General features: G+C 42.7%; 2 protein-coding genes across 2 annotated transcripts in view; one reads left to right on the forward strand and one right to left on the reverse strand.

Moving 5' to 3' along the window:
• Positions 1–4,336: 4,336 nt before the first annotated feature.
• On the reverse strand, positions 4,337–6,415 carry JAGN1 (jagunal homolog 1). Its single transcript, XM_007945824.1, has 2 exons — positions 6,327–6,415; positions 4,337–4,799 (listed from the first exon to the last, which is right to left on the reverse strand). Exons 1-2 carry the CDS (start codon positions 6,413–6,415, stop codon positions 4,337–4,339), a joined length of 552 nt encoding a protein of 183 aa, XP_007944015.1.
• A 9,805-nt stretch (positions 6,416–16,220) lies between these two features.
• CIDEC (cell death inducing DFFA like effector c) overlaps positions 16,221–18,055 on the forward strand; it is an 8,386-nt gene continuing 6,551 nt past the window's right edge. Inside the window, exons 1-2 of the mRNA XM_007945826.2 lie at positions 16,221–16,285; positions 17,694–17,847. Of these exons, the coding sequence (XP_007944017.1) occupies positions 16,233–16,285; positions 17,694–17,847 (207 nt within the window). The 5' untranslated portion in view covers positions 16,221–16,232. The remainder of the gene's footprint in view (positions 16,286–17,693; positions 17,848–18,055) is intronic.

Here is an 18,055-nt window from a genome sequence, read left to right on the forward strand (position 1 = left end):
GTCCAACCAATTAGACTAATGTAAACCAAGACTGGACAAGTATCCCTTCCTTACTTCTGCTCCTCCAGAGGGATCAACCTCCAGAATCTAGAGGCAAGATATTATGCCTAAGAGATAAGGAGTCTCAGTCTGAGAGGGAAAGCCAACACAACTGATGAAGGGAAGGGATTCTGATATTTATTAAGCACCTACTGTGTACTGTTCATATATTATTTAATCCTCACAACCTTGGGAGATAGCTACTATGATCCCCATGTATCACAGCAAAAACAGAGGCTCAATTATCTTGTTCAAGGTAAAAGGTAGAACACAATATCTGGCTAGAATTCCAACCTAAGTCAATCTAATTCCAGAACCTGTGTTCATCTCACTATACCACACTGCCTTTCTCACGGACTGGATGTGTCTAAGGGCCTCTCCAAGTCCTACACTCTAGTTCTGTAAACATCAGGGGAATAATAACCATCCTACACATTTACATAATGTTGCATAGTTCATAATACTTCACTATATTTTATGTTTAAAGCAATTCTGTGATAGCCAGGGTTGATCTTGGCTCTAGGATTAGCAAGTTTGTTGGTACTTGAATCCCAGTCTTCTGATTCAAATATACTAAATCAAGTATATTTGCCACTAAGTCAAGATTCCTTTTGAAGGAGATCTTGTTTGCTTTAATCACTACAAACACAAGCAGAAAAAAAGGAATAGAAAGGCCTGTTTACACAGAATCTCAACAACCAGAAAACTAAAATAAACCAAACAGGTTTTTGTTTTTTTCCTGCACTGTTGACAATAATTTTCATAATGGGTACACTAAAACAAACATAAAGTACCATTTAACTAGTCAATTTAATATTTTTACTACTAAATATTTTGCATCCTAACACTTGAAAAGGAGCTCTGACAGCGTAGAGCCTAAGGCACTTGACTGCTAACAAGAAGGCTGGCAGTTCAAACCCACCAGCCACTCCTTGGAAGGAAGGAAGGTTGGGCAATCTACTTCTGTAGTGATACTGCCTCAGAAACCCAAGGAGGGGTTGCTATGAGTTGGATCTGACTCGACAGTACATAACAAACAACACTTTAAAAATCAGCAGTCTGTGCCTGGTGCACACGATAACTCCCCTTATGCACACATTTCCATTCTGCTCCTCTCTGCTTCTCCTAATCTTACACCTGCAAGACTTTTCTTGGTGAAATACATCCTAACTTTAACCTACATTAGGGCAAGTTATTACAGTCAATAAAAAGTGCACACCATGTGCTAGACATTGAGCAAGTGTTGAGGAAAAAACAAGCAAATCAGTACTTCTGTCAATCAGTGGTAAAAAAAAGTCACATGAATTCAAAGAACTCTCAGTCCTTCATTAGAAGAAACCATAATTAGTGTATGAACGAGGCCTCAAAGGATTAGTAAGGGAGTGTAAAAGTACAAAAGGGACATTTTTAATCAAAGGAAAGAAACTGGGCGTCTTAGTATTTAATGCTGCTGTAACAGAATTACCACAAGTGGATAGCTTTAGCAAACAAATTTATTTTCTGACAGTTTAGGAACCTAGAAGTCTGAATGCAGGACACTAGCTCTGGGGGATGGTCTGCGGGTTTTTTTTTCAACTTGTGATTTGGGTGAAATTTTAGATTTATGTTATGTTCAGCAGTTCATACTCATTTTGTTTTGTGACATTTGTTACACTCCCTGCACTAACATCTCACTTCCCACTTCCTCCCTATGGTTATCCTTTCCCTGTGTCCTTCTTGCCTATGCATTCCTGCCTACCTTTCTTCCTATGCAAATGCTGCCCTTCTGATTTCCCGTGGTTGATTGTTATAAGGATTACATTTTCCTGGTGTAAATGCTCAGCTCATAGGCCTATTTGGCTGAGTTAAGCCAAGGGAATGAGTTCAATTCCAGGCCCGAAGTGTGACTTGCTGTTAGTCTTGGGACCTTCTCTTTTTGAGCTTTTCTTGGTGATCTTCATGTCTTGGCATCTCTCTTCCTCCATCTCTGCTCTCTCGATTGCTTGTTTAGTTTCTTGTATCTCAAGAGATTGACTCAAATAGACCCTACATTAATCCCGTCTCTTTAACGTAACAAGACAACCCATTCCCAAATGGGATTATAATCACAGGTATACAGTTTAGGATTTACAACAAATATTTTTGAGGGACACAATTTAATCCGTAACACTGGGGAAATTTGCAACCTATATAGAGTTGTATCAGAGATTCAGTTGACTAAGACATGTGACAGTGTATAAGTGTATCAGAAGATGAAGCTGGACTGGTGAACTGGGACCACACTTTGTAAATCTGAGGTTAAGGAATTTTGGTTGTTCCAAATTGATCATGATGGAATAGATGATGATCCATATCAGTAAGTATACTTATTTGAAACAGGGATGCCAGAGGAATGAGTACATGGTAAAAGGTAGTGTTAAGTTCTGGAAACGTAATAATCAGGTTATCTATGTTGTTGTTGTTGTTGTTGTTATGTGCCGTCGAGTCAAACCTGACTCATAGCGACCCCTCCCTGGGTTTCCGAGGCAGTATCACTACGGAAGTAGGATTGCCCAACCTTCCTTCCGAGGAGTGGCTGGTGGGTTTGAACCGCCAGCCGTCTGGTTAGCAGGCAATTGTCTTAGCCACTATGCTACCAGAGAGAGGTTGTTTATTTAGAAGTACTGCCAGTACCTGACAGTGATTGAATACACACAAAATGTTTATAGAACAAGAATGACTAAAATTCTGGAGAGATCAGAGCTGCAGTTATAAATCTGGGCATGTTTCAGAGATGATAAAATCAAAGTGAGTAAAAGCAAAGGATAAGTAATAAAGGAGTATGAAAGCACAAAAGGGAAAATTTTAATCAAAGTAAAGAAACTGGGTGTCTTAATATCTAATGCTGCTGTAACAAATACCACAAATGCATTTCTTGCAATAAATATTTACTGTGTCAGGCTTTTAGCCATGAAAAGGACTTTTAGTTCAATCACAGAAATCTTCCCTGCTAATATATCTTTTAAACTGTGTTAAAATATATTAGTATTTGCCAATTAAACAATTATTACATGTACAGTTCAGCGACACAGATGTTGTGTGTCATCATTACCACTATCCACTTTCAAATTACTCCAACATTAACAGAAACTCAGTGCTCTTTAAGCAATGAATTCCTCTTCCTGCTCCTCGCCAACCACCAATAAGCCTATATATTTGCCTTTGATACTAATTACTTTGATTCACTCCACATTAGATTCTGTTCATTAGTTGTTTCATCTAGATTGCAAGCTTCCTACCATCAGATATACTCTAAAATTCTTTTAGACACCATACTATATTAGACACCTCACGTTAATACTGATATACATGAATACCCAATTAAGAGTCCCTAACACAAGCTGGGCTCTGGTAGCATAGTGGCTAAAGCACTTGACTGCTAACCAGAAGGCTGGTGGTTCAAACCCACTAGCCACTCCTCGGAAGGAAGGCTGGGCAATCCTACTTCTGTAGTGATACTCTCTCGGAAACCCAAGGAGGGGTCACTATGAGTCGGGGCCGACTCGACGGCACATAACGACAACAACACAAGCTGAATAAATGAGAATGGACATTTTATAGAAGGAGAGATTAAATGTCTGGTTCATGGTAGTTCTTGCCTATTAGCTGCAAGGTTAGAATTCCGATTTAGTTCCCCACATTCAGTCCACTCTGTGGCCCCTGACAGGTTCCTCAGGGAGCCACTGCTCATCTCCTAATGTTTCAGGCCACTCAAGCAACAAGCTTTTTATACTCTATCAAATCCCAAACACAAGGCACAGGATGGGCAGTCATGCTTTATTGAGATACTTAATTTAATATTGAGATTTTCTTTAATTAAAATGCTTTGCAGTAGACACCACAGCCAGCAGGTGGAGCAGCCTCACAAACATTTCCTGTCCCACAACGTACAGAATAAAGAATTAAATTTGTTCTCTATCTCCTTCAGACTCAGTGGCTAAGGGGTGATGGAGGGAAGTGGGTAGAATGACGAAGGGGAGACAAGGCAAGGCTCAGTCTTAATGCACACTGAAGGATAGATATCAACTTCAACTAGCTGAAGGCAAGTGTATGTTTCACAGCTGTTGGTCACCCAGTTCCAGCCAACTCAATCCAGGAATTAAAAATAGTTTTGCCACCTCAGCGGATAGCAACAGGAGGGGCTTTTGAGAACTTGGATCTAGTCTGCACTAGCTGCCAACATCATGGGGTAGAGACCAGAGATTTTCGAACAGCTTTCTCATTCTGCTCAACGGGAGGCCCAGGCTTCTCCCCCAAAGAGCAGTCCATCAGGCAGGCCTCATTTACGCTTCTTCTCCTGTGTACTGGTGAACCAAGAGTCTAGGAGCTTCTTGCTGTAGTATAACTGCCAGGCATGCACTTGGACTGCCAGCACCAATACCAGGTACATGACAGAGACAGCAGAAAAACCAAAGAGGAAGCGGTAGGCTTTGCCATGGCGGTAGAACTGCTGTGCAGCAGGGAACATCTCCATGCTGCCATAAATGAGAGGAGCGATGGAAAAGAGCCCCATGCTAATCATGGAAAGCACCAGGTAACTAATGTTGTTGCGTGGGAAGGAGAGAAGGCCCAAGAGAGAAGGCACGATGCTCAGTAAATATGGGTACTCCCACTGATAGGGCATGGCCACCTGGTCATGTGGTAAGAGCCTCAGATGTCCCACGCTCATCTTGGCAACCAGCAGCAGCCATATGACCAGATGCACGTAGATCAGCTTCTTGATTTCATACTTGAGGGTCACACTGTGGGGCAGAGCAGAAGGAGAAGTACCTTTCATTCAAAAATTTCTAACCACCAACTATATGCCAGGTAAGTATACTGAACACTGCATACAAACACGAGTAAGATAGAGTCCCTGCCTGGAGGGTAGACACATGGAATAGAGGAGGAAAAAATAATTAGAAAAAGTAGAAAAGCTCTGGTAAATATATGTTCCAAGATATAAGGGATTACCAAGGAAGGAATCAAAAGGAGGGTGATATTTGAACTAAGCTCTGAGGGATGGGTGGAGATGGGCATTTCATGCAGAGCTAATAGCATGCAAGCAAAAAGACATAAGCATCTGTGTTCCAGGAAAGTAAGTGGTAGGGTGTGGCAGGAACACAGTATATGGAGGAGGGGAGTAGTGGAGAATGAAGGTGCAAAGACTATCAAGGAGTCTGTTTAAAGGCACATGAAAAACACTCAGAGCTGTTTAGAAAGATTTTGAGGCATTGTAAGAGTATACCCTAGAGGGAGAAGGGACTGGCAGCAAGGGAAACAGCTTAAGCTGCCCATACTTCTCCAGCCAGGGTGAATTTTTCATCTAAAGTAAGCACATATTTCTCTTATCCTTCTAATTTTCTCAGGCCCCAAATGGATCTTCTTCACAGCCCCAGGGCAGTGTTTCTGCTTTGGGCAGGCATGAAAACAGTTGCTTGGGTTGTGAAGAGGGAAGTGGCCTAAGAATGAGAATGAAATGAAGATCCAAAGAACTTGTCATTTTTTAAAACTTCGCAGAGAAGAATGTGAAGATCATTATTGGAGAGTTCAATAGGACAAAATTTTAAGAGTTAATTATATAAAATGCAGAAAAGTAGAAAGGAAAATCAGTCACCTCTAGACTTCCAAGCTCCATGAAGGCAGGACTCGGCTTTTTTTTAATTTTCCAATAAACCTTTTTTTATTGAAGATATGCATAAATAAATTAGGTCTGTTTTTGCTCACTATTACATCCTCAGTGCAAGTTCAATAGATAGCTGTTGAACGAACAGATGAATGGAAAAATAGCTGCTATGTGGGGGTGTTTTTAAGATTCATTTGGGCAAGGAAAGGCTGCTCCCTCTTCCAAATAAAGACGCCCAAATAGAACAGCCATTATGTGTTGGACAGATTCATACTATATGCTACGCCTTACGCTACATCCTTCACACGAATTATCTTCTAATATTTTTTTCCAAAAACCTAAAGGTATATACGATTATTTTCTCCCTTCACAGAGAGGAAACTGAGGCTCAATCAGAAATAGGGTGCTTAAAGTCGCACAGCAGAGCCAGGATCGATGTGATGTCCAGGCCCTCTCAAGGCATAGGGCGGATCAAGGGGTGGAGCTCTCAGGGGTGACAGGGCTTCCAGGGATTGGGGACAGGCCAATGACAGGAGGAAGGGGCTTGGCAGGTGCACAAGGGTTGGCTGGGGAGTAAGACTCCAGAGGCCGGGCCAACGTCGCTTCCAGGGACTCGGGCTTCCGCCGAGAGGAAGGCCTCTGTGCTCCGCTCCTCACTTCATACCTCATCTGGTAGTGCATGGCGACGCGCTCCCGGTGCTGAAAGTCGCTGCCGTCGGTGCCAGCCGCTCGCGGGCCTGCCCGAGACGCCATTGTCCCGCCCAGAACCCGGGAGACCCTCACGCCAAAGCGCTGCCGCCACCGCCACACCAAGCCACCTGCAGACCCAGCTCGCACCGCCTCAGCACACCCGCCCCAACAGCAGCACTGTTCTGTGAGAACTTCCGGTTTCTCTGTCTCGGGAGGGCCTACTCTGTGGGCCCTCGCCCGGCGCACGCGCCCTCGCTCTCTCTCAGCCACGCCCCTCCGCCCCGAGTGGAGAGAGAAGGAAGTCAATCCACAGTTCTGACGTTTTTTGCAACCTGCTTGAAGGCCTCTCGAGCACTTTTACTATCTTAAACTCTAATATGAATTTAAGATGTCACTGTCCCCACTTCACAGGTAGGGAAACACATGCTTGGAAGGGTCCTGTGACTTTCCCACTAGCCCACATCGTTCATGCAGTTTAAAAGTTTAAAAGCACGGTTTACATGACCAACAATAAAACATACTGACACCTTGTGCTTCCCGATGAATTGAGAGCACAGCAAAAATACAAAACTGAATCTAATCATGAGGAAATGATAAAACCAGAACCAAAACAGTTGCCGTGGAATTGGCTCAGACTCATGGCTACCCCATGTGTGCCAGAGGTTTTCAATGACTGATTTTTTTTTTTTTTTTTTGAGGAGTGGGGGATAGATTGCCATACCTTTCTTCCAAGTTACCTCTGAGTGGACTTGAACCTACAACCTTTTGTGTAACCATTTGTACCACCCAAGGATTCCTGAAGAAATTATGTTGTTGTTAGGTGCCCACGAGTGGGGAATGGCTGTCAATGTCATGAAACAAAATGTGTGTGGACTGCTGTATGGAAAATGAATTTTCTCTGTAAACTCTCACCCAGATCAAAATAAAAATTAAAAATAAATAAAAAAGGTCAGACCTACTTGACTGATAGAGGCTAGAGGAACCCCGAGATTATTGCACTAAAGTACCCTTTGAAATTGGCACTAAAACCACTCCTGGTGGTCACCTTTTAGCCAAATAATAGATTGGCTTGTAAAATAAACAATATCACTCATGAGTAATGTGTCCCTTAAACAATCAACTCTCTGAGACCAAGGGTCAATATTTACCCAAAAGCAAAGAAGAGCTGGCAAGGAAAGGAAGGGAAGTTAGATCAATAGAAGCAGAACAAACAATGGAAATAATGAGAATCCTGACACATTGTGAGAATTTTAACCAATGTCACAGAACAATTTGTATAAAAATTGTTAAATGGAACCTAATTTGCTGTGTAAACTTTCACCTAAAACACAATAAAATATTTTTTTAAATGTCAAGATCTGTGATAGAATCATCCAGATGTTTGTGAAAAACACAGATTTCTGGGCCCTACCCTTACCCAAATTAGTCATTCTCCAGAGCTGGGCCTGAGAATTTGTATTTTAATTTGAAATGTTGACTAGATGATCCATTTACATGGTTCAAGAATCAAAATATAAAATTTATGCACAATGAGCACATGACAACATGCTCAATATCATTAGTCACCAAGGAAATGAAAATCAAAACTAGTAGGAGATTCCACTTTGTACCAACTACTATAGTTAAAATAGAAAAGACAAACAACAATAAATATTGACAAGGATGTGGAGAAATTGGAACCTTCATACACTGCTGATGGGACTGTAAAATGGTATTTGTTGTTGTTGTTATGTGCCATTGATTCGGACCCGATTCATAGCGACCCCTCCTTGGGTTTCCGAGGCAGTATCACTACGGAAGTAGATTGCCCAACCTTCCTTCTGAGGAGTGGCTGGTGGGTTTGAACCGCCAGCCTTCTGGTTAGCAGTCAAGTGCCTTAGGCATTATGCTACCAGAGCTCCTAGAAAATAGTTTGGCATGTCCTCAAAAAGTTGAACATAGAGTTACCATATGATCTAGCAATTACACTCTTAGCTATATTCCCAAAAGAACTGAAAACATACCCATACAAACACTTGTACACAAATGTTCATGGGAGCATTATTCATAATAATCAACAAGGGGAGATAACACAAATATCCATCAACAGTGGCATTAGATCTATAGCCTGGGCAAGTAACTCTATAGTCTGGACATAGCAAGTAGAACTACAGTATGCATTCCCAGAAGTGGTATTGCTGGGTCAAAGAATATACTATGTTTGCAGTTTTGATAGATCTGTACAAATTGCCTTTCATACTGGTTAAACCAATTACATTTTCACCAGCAATGTGTGCATGTGTCTGATTCCCTGTTTCCCCACAACCTTGCCAACAATGTTTGCTAGTTTGAGGGGTAAAGAGGAGCATCTCCGTGTACTTTTAAATTGTATTTCTGTTTTTACAAATGAGATTAAGCCTCTTTTCATATGTTTAAGGGCCGTCTGTTTTTCATTTTCCTGAACTGTGTTCATATCCTTTGCTCATTTCCTATTGTATTGTTGGTCTTCTAAATGCATACATAAACATATATGTTTACGTAAATATATATATTTACATAAATATATATGTTTATTTATAAAGTAACATACATATACATGGAGAGAAATGATTAGCTCCTTGTCTATACTTGTCTATAATATTACTTGCAATATATTTTCCCTATTTATTGTATGTCTTTTGACTTTGCTCATGGTCTTATAAGTCTAATATGTAAAACATTTTTTTAAATATCATTGGATTTATGAATCTTTTGCTTTATGACTTTGCAGTTTTGAATCATAACTAGAGCCCTTCTCCATCCCAAGGTATTTCAAATGACTTTTACACACTACAGAGTTTGAGAACCACTCTCAGACATCTTATCTCTAAAGATAAGAACAAGAACTTGAGTCATCTGTGTCCCTAGTACTCACATTGTGCCTGGCATGGAGTAAAAGCTCAAAAAATGATGGTTGAAATAATAAATTTCAATGGAGGCAAAATCATCCTCTTTTAAGCATTGTGAAGAATTCTCCTAACTCAGACATTCTCTGGCTGTAGCATGTGACTACATTTGTCTTTTCTGTGTCTGCTTTCCATGAGGCACTGTGAGTTCATCAGGGCCAGACTGCTTCTTAGTCATCTATTGGCCTGTCATAGGACATGAAGCACACACTGGAAGTTCAATAAATATTTAAGGCATGAATGGCCAAGGGAGGGCCCAACCCTTTCTCCAGGACTTGCTCCCTGGAATATTTTCCTTATACTTTTCTCCTGTCTCCTGGTCTGTCTTAAAGTCTAGCTATTTGTGTTCCTGTCTCCTCACTGTGCTCATCCCCTTTTCAAGTCCTTCACATTGAATGTTCCCCTAGAACTTTAAAAGACTTGCTTCTCACCACTCAGCATTTAGTTTTAAAGCTCACCTCCTCTGAGGCCTTCCCTGTGCCGCAGGGCAATCTAGCTCCCCAGCCATTTGCCACTATATCACCTCATTATTTTCTTCACTAAACATCATTATCTGAAATTATTTTATTTGCTTATTTATTTTTTCATAGCCTGAGTTCCACCCACCACCTGAGGAATGTCAGCTCCTTGAAGTATGGGACAAGGCTGTCTTACTTCCTGCTATATTACCAGTCCCTAGAAGAGATGGAAAGAGTACAAATGGTTACCCTGCTTTGCTGCTAACCAAAAGGTTAGGGGCTTGATTCCACCTAGAGGCATCTCAGAAGAAAGACAGGGAGAGCTACTTCTGAGAAATCAGCCACTGAGAAACCTGTGGCACCTGATTCTACTCTGACACATATGGAGTTGCCATGAGACAGAGTCAATAGCAACTGGTTTTTAGGAGAACTGACACATCTTAAGTGCTTAATAAATATTTGCTAAATGAATGAATGAGCCTGAGACCATCTCCAGAGAAGGATTTGGGTCTAACTTTTAATAATGATAATAAACCAGAAAAACAGACCCACTGCCATCGAGTCAATTCCAACTCATAGCAATCTCCATTGGGTTTCCAAGGCTGTAAATCTTCACAGAAGTAGATTGTCTTATCTTCTTCCCTTGGAGCAGCTGCTGAGTTTGAACCACTCACCTTCTGGTTAGCAGCCAAATGCCTTATCCACTATGCCACCCAAATTGCTGTTTATTGAGTCCTGAAGGTACATTGGGCTCTGTGGCAAGTACATTTTAAGAATTATTTAATTTTTGAGGCAACTTGATAGGAGCTATGTTTATCCCCATTTTTCAGCTGCTGAAACTGGAGCTTAGAGAAGTTAGATCACACAGCTTGTTCTCAAAGTGGGATCCCCCATCAACCAAAACATCAACATCACCTGGAAATCTGTTAGAAATGCAAATTCTTGGGCCTCACACCAGACTTACTGAGTGAGAAACTCTGCGGTGGGGCCAGTTTGAAAATCCTGTAGAATAATGAAAGATGAGCTCGTATTCTTTTGAAAATAGCAAAACAAAACAACTTACATTTTTTTGTTGCTGTTGTTAGGTGCCACAAAGTCGGCTGCAACTCATAGCGACCCCAAGTACAACAAAACAAAACACTGCCCAGGCCTGCACCAGCCTTACAATCATTGCTATGCTTGAGCCCATCGTTGCAGACACTGCGTCAATCCATTTCATTGAGGGTCTTCCTCTTTTTTGTTGACCTTCTATTTTACTAAGCATGATATCCTTCTCCAGGGAATGGTCCCTTTTGACAACATGACCAAAGTAGGTGAGATAAAGTCTGGCCATTCTCGCTTTGAAGAAGCATTGCGGTTGCACTTCTTCCAGGACAGATTTGTTTGTTCTGGCAGTCCATGATATTTTCAGTATTCTTTGCCAATACCACAATTCAAAGGCATCAATTCTTCTTCAGTCTTCCTTATTCATTCATTGCCCACCTTTCACATGCATATGAGGCGATTGAAAATACCATGACTTGGGTTAAGTGCACCTTAGTCTTCAAAGTGACATATTTGCTTCTTAATTCTTTAAAGAGGTCTTCTGCAGCAGATTTGCCCAGTGCAATATGGTGTCTGATTTCTTGACTGCTGCTTCCATGGTGTTTATTGTAGATTCAAGTAAAATGAAATCCTTAAAAACTTCCAATCTTTCCTCCATTTATCGTGATGTTGTTTATTGGTCCAGTTGTCAGGATTTTTATTTTTATGTTGAGTCTTCCATATTGAAGACTGTAGTCTTTGATCTTCATCGGTAAGTGCTTCAAGTCATGTTCACTTCCAGCAAACAAGGTTGTGTCATCTGCATATCGCAGGGTTAATGATACTTCCTCCAATCCTGATGCCCCATTATTCTTCATATCAGACCAAACTCTCACTGCCATTGAGTCAGATCTGACTCATAGTGACCCCTCCTTGGGTTTCCGAGGCAGTATCACTACAGAAGTAGATTGCCCAACCTTCCTTCCGAGGAATGGCTGGTGAGTTTGAACCTCCAGCCTTCTGGTTAGCAGTCAAGGGTTAGGCACTATGCCACCAGAACTCCCCTTCTTCATGTTGTTGTTGTTGTTTGCCATCGAGTCGGCCCTGACTCATAGCGACCCCTCCTTGGGTTTCCGAGGCAGTATCACTACGGAAGTAGGATTGCCCAACCTTCCTTCCGAGGAGTGGCTGGTGGGTTTGAACACCAGCCTTCTGGTGAGCAGTCAAGTGCCTTAGGCACTATGCTACCAGAGCTCCAGCTATATTGAGATAAAATTCACATACCGTATAATTCTCCAACTTAAAGTGTGCAATTCAATGGTTTTTAGTATAATTTTAGAACACTTTCATCGTGCTAAAAGAAACCCCTTACCCATTAGCAGTCACTCCCCATTTCCCCAAGTCCCTGGCAATCACTAATCTACTTTCAGCTCTATGGATTTGCCTATTTGGGAAACTTTTTATAAATGAGATCAAACAATTTGTGGTCTTTTGTGACTGGCTTCTCTCACTTAGCATAATGTTTTCAAGGTTCATCCAGGTATCCTTTTTATTGCCAAATAATATTCCATTGTAAGGATATACCACATTTTTTATATTGTGACTTGGGTGAGAGTTTACAGAACAAATTCATTTTCTATACAGCAGTTCATACACATTTTGTTTCATGACACTGAGTGCAATTTCCCACAATGTAAAAAGCTCTCTTCGCACTTTCTCTCCATAGTTACCTCTTCCCTGTGTCCTTCTTTCCTATGCATTCCTGCACCCTGAGCTATATCCTGTGCAAATACTGCCCTTTGGTTCTCCCATGATTGATCACTCTAAGGAGTGTATCTACCTGATGTAAATGTTCACCCTATATGCCTATCTATTGTTTGGTGGGAAGCCATGGGAGTGAATTCAATTCCAGACCTGAAGGGTAACTAAGGGCCGTAGATAGTCTTGGGAGTCTCACAGGCTCTATCAGACCAGTAAACCTGGTCTTTTTTTTTTTTTTTTATGATTTTGAGTTTAGTTCCTCATTGTTCTCCAGGATGTCCTGCACTGATCCCTTTCCAAGTGGTTGACAGTGGAGTTGGGCACTATCTACTTTTCTGGTTTCATGGCCATATAGGCTGAGGTTTGCATGGTCCACTAGTCTCTTGGACTAATTGTTTCCATGCCTTTTTGGTTTTCTTCATTATTCTTAGCTCTAGAAGAGGAGAGACCTACTGTTGCATCCAATTGGCTGCTTGCAAACTTTTAAGACCCTAGTAACTACTCAACAAAGCAGGATGTAGAACAATGTTTTTGTGTAGCATGTTATGCCAATTGAGCTTGATGTCCCCTATAACCATGGTCCTGAGCTCACAGGTCCAACACTTGCTACCTCAGGGTGGTTGGCTGTGGCTAAGAAGTTATCATAACTTTGCCCCTTGTTAGCTGTAGCTATATGAATATATGAATATTTTTACAGCACATACAAATCCATATGTAGAAATATTGTCTACCAACCTCAAGGATAGGATATGCCACATTTTTTTTTTCTTTCATCAACTGATGGATATTCGAGTTGTCTCCATTTTTTGGCTATGATGAATAATGCTGCTACAAACATTCATGTACAAGTTTTTGTGTGGACATGTCTTCATTTCTCTTGAGTATATAATTAGGAGTGGAATTGCTGGGTCATAACCACTACACATTTCAACTAGGTCTTAGTTTCTGCTATCATTAAAGAATTATATTATCAATAATATCAATAATTACTTACATCTATTAAGTATCTATGGTGCAAAAGTCCTTGACTTTTATTATCACCAATCTACCTCACAATCCTTTAAGATAGGAATCATTATCCCTGTTACACAGATGAGAGAAACTGGGGCTCACAGAGGTGAGGCAACTTGTCCAAGCTCAAATAGCAAGTATGGGGTGGAGCTGGGACTACAACCCAAATCTGTGCCATCTGTTTTTGTTATCATCTCCTGGGACATATTCTTTTGCAAAACTTTCGAAACACCCTCCCTCCCCTCCTTTCAGACTTTTCTGGAAGTCGGGCTGACTTGAAATCCCAAGGGTGAGAGCTACAAACTCACTCCCCCATGCTCTTTTCCCCAGCTGGGGCTGAAGGCCAGGGGAGGGGCTTCAATGGGACCTGGAAATAAAATGGAGGGAGGGCTGGGCTGAGCAGAGCAGTATTACAAGGAGACTGTGACAGGAGGTAAGGATTTTTTTTGTTTTTTTTTGCTTCTGGAGAGCAGGTGAGGTGGGAATTGGTGGTGTTTTGCTAGGGATAGGGAGTGAAACCAGACCATAGTGGGCTTGGGTAGTGCTAAGGGGGAGAGGGCTTTCTGGCTTGGGGACTTCCCCAAGTTGTTAGGAGAAAGTGATTTTACCTGACTAGAGAGGCCATTCATTCTGTAACCACTACTTGAGTCCCTTCTTTTGTACCAGGCCCTCCCTGTTCTGGGGGCTGAAAACAGGGAGAACACTTCAAGGCTGGCCAGGGATTGGGGGCTAGAGCACTTGGATAGGAAGGGCAGGATGAAGGGGTAATTCTGTGAGTCATCTGTCTTTCCAAAGAGGGAGCAATAAGACTGCGGCTTCAAGGCTGTGAAGGGTTAGCCCTTGGCCAGAGGAAGGCATTGAAGGCTGAAGGAACTACCTGAGCAAAATCTTGGAGCATAGAAGAGCTGGAGCATAGAGATTTAGGAGAAAAAATGGTAGCAGGTGAAACCAAGTCAGTCAGCTTAGACCTATTCTATACAATATGGTCACTACTAGCCACAAGTCACAGTGCCTATGGAAATTGAAAAAAAAATTCAGCTCTTCAGTCATGTTGTTATGTGCCGTCGAGTCGGTCCCGACTCATAGCGACCCCTCCTTGGGTTTCCAAGGCAGTATCACTACGGAAGTAGGATTGCCCAACCTTCCTTCCGAGGAGTGGCTGGTGGGTTTGAACCACCAGCCATCTGGTTAGCGGCAAGTGTCTTAGCCACTATGCTACCAGAGCTCCTCAGCACATTTCAAGTGCTCAGTGGCCACATGTGACTAGGAGATAAGCTATTAAAGAGCACTGACACAGAACATTTCCATCATTGCAGAAACTTCTCCTGGCTAGTGGGAAGCTTCAGAAGAGGTTCATTGCTCAATGATCCATGGGAAAGAACAGGCTCAGGGCAGGTTGCCAAATATGGACTGCAGCTGGAGGGCTGTCCTAGCCTGGTGAGGTCTTTGGACAGTGTCCAACAGTGTGAAGTGGTAGCTGTCTAATGCTGCTATAACAGAAATACCATAAATGGGTGGCTTTAACCATTAAAGTTTGTTTTCTCACAGTTTAAGAGCCTAAAAGTTCAAATTCACAGTGCCAGCTCTAGGAGGAGGCTTTCTTCTTCTGTTGGCTCTTGGGGAAGGTCCTTGTCTCTTCTGAGCTTCTACTCTTGGGCAATCTTCACAAGGCATGGCATCTCTCGTCCTCCATCTCTACATTTTGAATGTGTGTTTAATCTCTTTATGTCTCAAGTGATTGACTCAAGACACACCTTACATGAATCCTGTCTCATTAACATAACAAAGACAACCCATCTCTAAAGAGGATTATAACCACAAGCATCCAACCAAAAATGAAACTCACTGCTATGGAGTTGATCCGACTCATAGCAACCCCTATTGGGTTTCTGAGGCTGTAAATCTTTATGGCAGTAGATCGTCTCATCTTCCTTCCATGGAGCAGCTGGTAGGTTGAACCACTGACCTTCTGGTTAGCAACCAAGTGCTTTATCCACTATGCCACCAGAGCTACTTAACCACAGGCACAGAGGTTAGGAATCACAACACATATTTTAACAAACAAACAACAACCAAACTCACTGCCATTGAGTTGATCCTGACTCATAGAGACCCCTCCTTGTGTTTCTGAGGCCTTATCTCTATGGAAGTAGATTGCCTAGTCTTCCTTCCAAGGAGTGGCTGGTGGGTTTGAACTGTCAGCCTTCTGGTTAGCAGTCAAATGTCTTAGGCACTGTGCCACCAGAGATTCCATATTTTGGGGGGACACAATTCAATCCATAACAGGTGGTATGACTCATCTCTGCCTGGGCTACCTCCTGCCAGTGTAACATGAACTTTGCCCCCAAGGATGAGGAGTAACCAGGCAGGGCCTCTTCAGCCTGGACTTGGGATTCCTTATCAGTGTGACTAGAGCCAGGATCAGAGAAACATGGTGTGAGTGGGACTGGGGAGGGAGGAGCAGCAGCTGAGAGAGCCTGAGGATGAAGGGGTGGTCTCTGGCTTGGTCACAGCTGATTACATGGGGGTTGGAGAGGAGACATGTGGGGAAAGTGTGTGAGAGGGGGATGGGAGAGCAGGGAGGAAGCTTTCTGGATGGTAGTGGGATCTTTTTGTCAAAAGATGAGAGAGAACCCTCCCATTACCACCTTAATGAGCTGTTTCTGTCTTTTTTCCAGGTCCAAATCAGTCCAGCTGACACGGATGGAATATGCCATGAAATCCCTCAGCCTTCTCAACCCCATGTCTCTCTCCAGGTGAGGGGAGTCAAGGTGGAAGGGAAGTGGAGCTAGCTATGAGCTATAGACCAGGCCTTCTCAAAATTTAATGTCATAGCAGGGAGCTCTGGTGGCGTAGTGCCTAAGGCATTTGACTGCTAATCAGAAGGCTGGAGGTTCAAACCCACCAGCCACTCCTGGGAAGGAAGGTTGGGCAATCTACTTCCATAGTGATATCACCTCGGAAACCCAAGGAGGGGTCACTATGAGTTGGATCCAACTCATGGCATAGTGCACTTTAGCAGTCACCTGGGGTTCTTCTAAAATGCAGATTCTAGTTCAAGAGGTAGAGGATGGGAACCTGAGATTCTGCATTTCTGACAAGGCCCCAGGTGAGGCTCATGCTTCTGGTTCCTGGACCACATAATGAACAGACAGAGGCTAGACATTATGCTTAATGGTTTCATTCCTGATGTCATTTAAGCCTCACAACAACGAAGTGAGGATTATTATGCCATATTAATAGGTGAGGAAACTGAGGTACAGAATGGGTGCTCTCAATCCCCTAGCAAATTTATAGTGGGGTCAGGATTTGAGCTGAGGCCTGTCTGACTCCAAAACCCAGGTTTCCTTCCTTTATTTGGTTCTACATTGTCAACCTCAAAGCTTGAAATAAAATGTGTATGAACTGTTGAATGGAAAGCCAGGTTTACTCTGTAAACTTTCACCCCAATCACAATTTTTTAAAAAATTAATAATAATAATAACAGTAAGCTCTGGTGGCATAGTGCCTAAGGCATTTGACTGCTAACCAGAAGGCTGACAGTTCAAACCCACCAGCCACTCCTTGGAAGGAAGACTGGGCAATCTACTTCCATAAAGATACCGCTTCAGAAACCCAAGGAGGGGTCACTATGAGTCGAGATCAACTCCATGGCAGTGAGTTTGGTTTTCTTTTGGAGTACTAAAAAAAAAAAAAAACTTCCATTGATTTCAGACTTCATCATTTCATCCCACTTTGCAGGTGAGAAGAGAGAGACTACAATAATAAAAGTGGTAATTCAGGGGTGTGGGATGGGTCTTCTATCACCTGGCTACTTGTTTGGTCTGTTACCTACCTACCAGCATCACGTGGGGACTTGTTAGAAATGCTTGGGCCTCACCTCATACTGAACCAGCATCTGCATCTTAACAGGATTTCCAAGTGACTTATATACCCATTAAGGTTTTGAGATGTATAGATCTAGCAGGCTTTTGACTAAGAGTATCTAGAGTAGGCTTGGTGAGGTGGTAGGGGAGCAGTATAATGAGTATGGCCTGGAGGCCACCATGAATCTAGCCTACTCTAATTTTGGCCAAGAGGGGTGGGGGAGTGAATTCCGCATGCAGTGGGGGAAGGGCTGGGAGGCAGTGGGTGACTCATCCTGATGTTACAAACTGCCCCCAGGTATGTGGCAGTGAGTACCTCAGTGGTGATCCAGCAGCTGCTGTCAGAGCCCAGCCCGAAGGCCCCCAAAGCTCGTCCCTACCGAGTAAGCAATGCTGACAGGAGTGTGCGGAAGGGCATCGTGGCGCACAGTCTCAAGGACCTCCTCCACAAGGTGAGAGATGGCTGCCTTGGCAGTCAACCACTGAGGACTGGGCTGAGAGACGATGCCAGCTATCTCTGTCCTCTGGGTCATGACCCAGGAGCTTAGTAGGGGTGGCATTCATGGCTTAGGTGGTGAGATAGTTGTTTTTTTTTTTTTTTTTTTTAGGATTTGGGTGAAGATTTACAGAGCAATCTATTTCTGTAAAGATCTACCACCT

Source organism: Orycteropus afer, unplaced genomic scaffold (assembly GCF_000298275.1).
Source record: "Orycteropus afer afer isolate SDZICR_OR568_19922 unplaced genomic scaffold, OryAfe1.0 scaffold00144, whole genome shotgun sequence".
NCBI classification, from domain to species: domain Eukaryota; kingdom Metazoa; phylum Chordata; class Mammalia; order Tubulidentata; family Orycteropodidae; genus Orycteropus; species Orycteropus afer.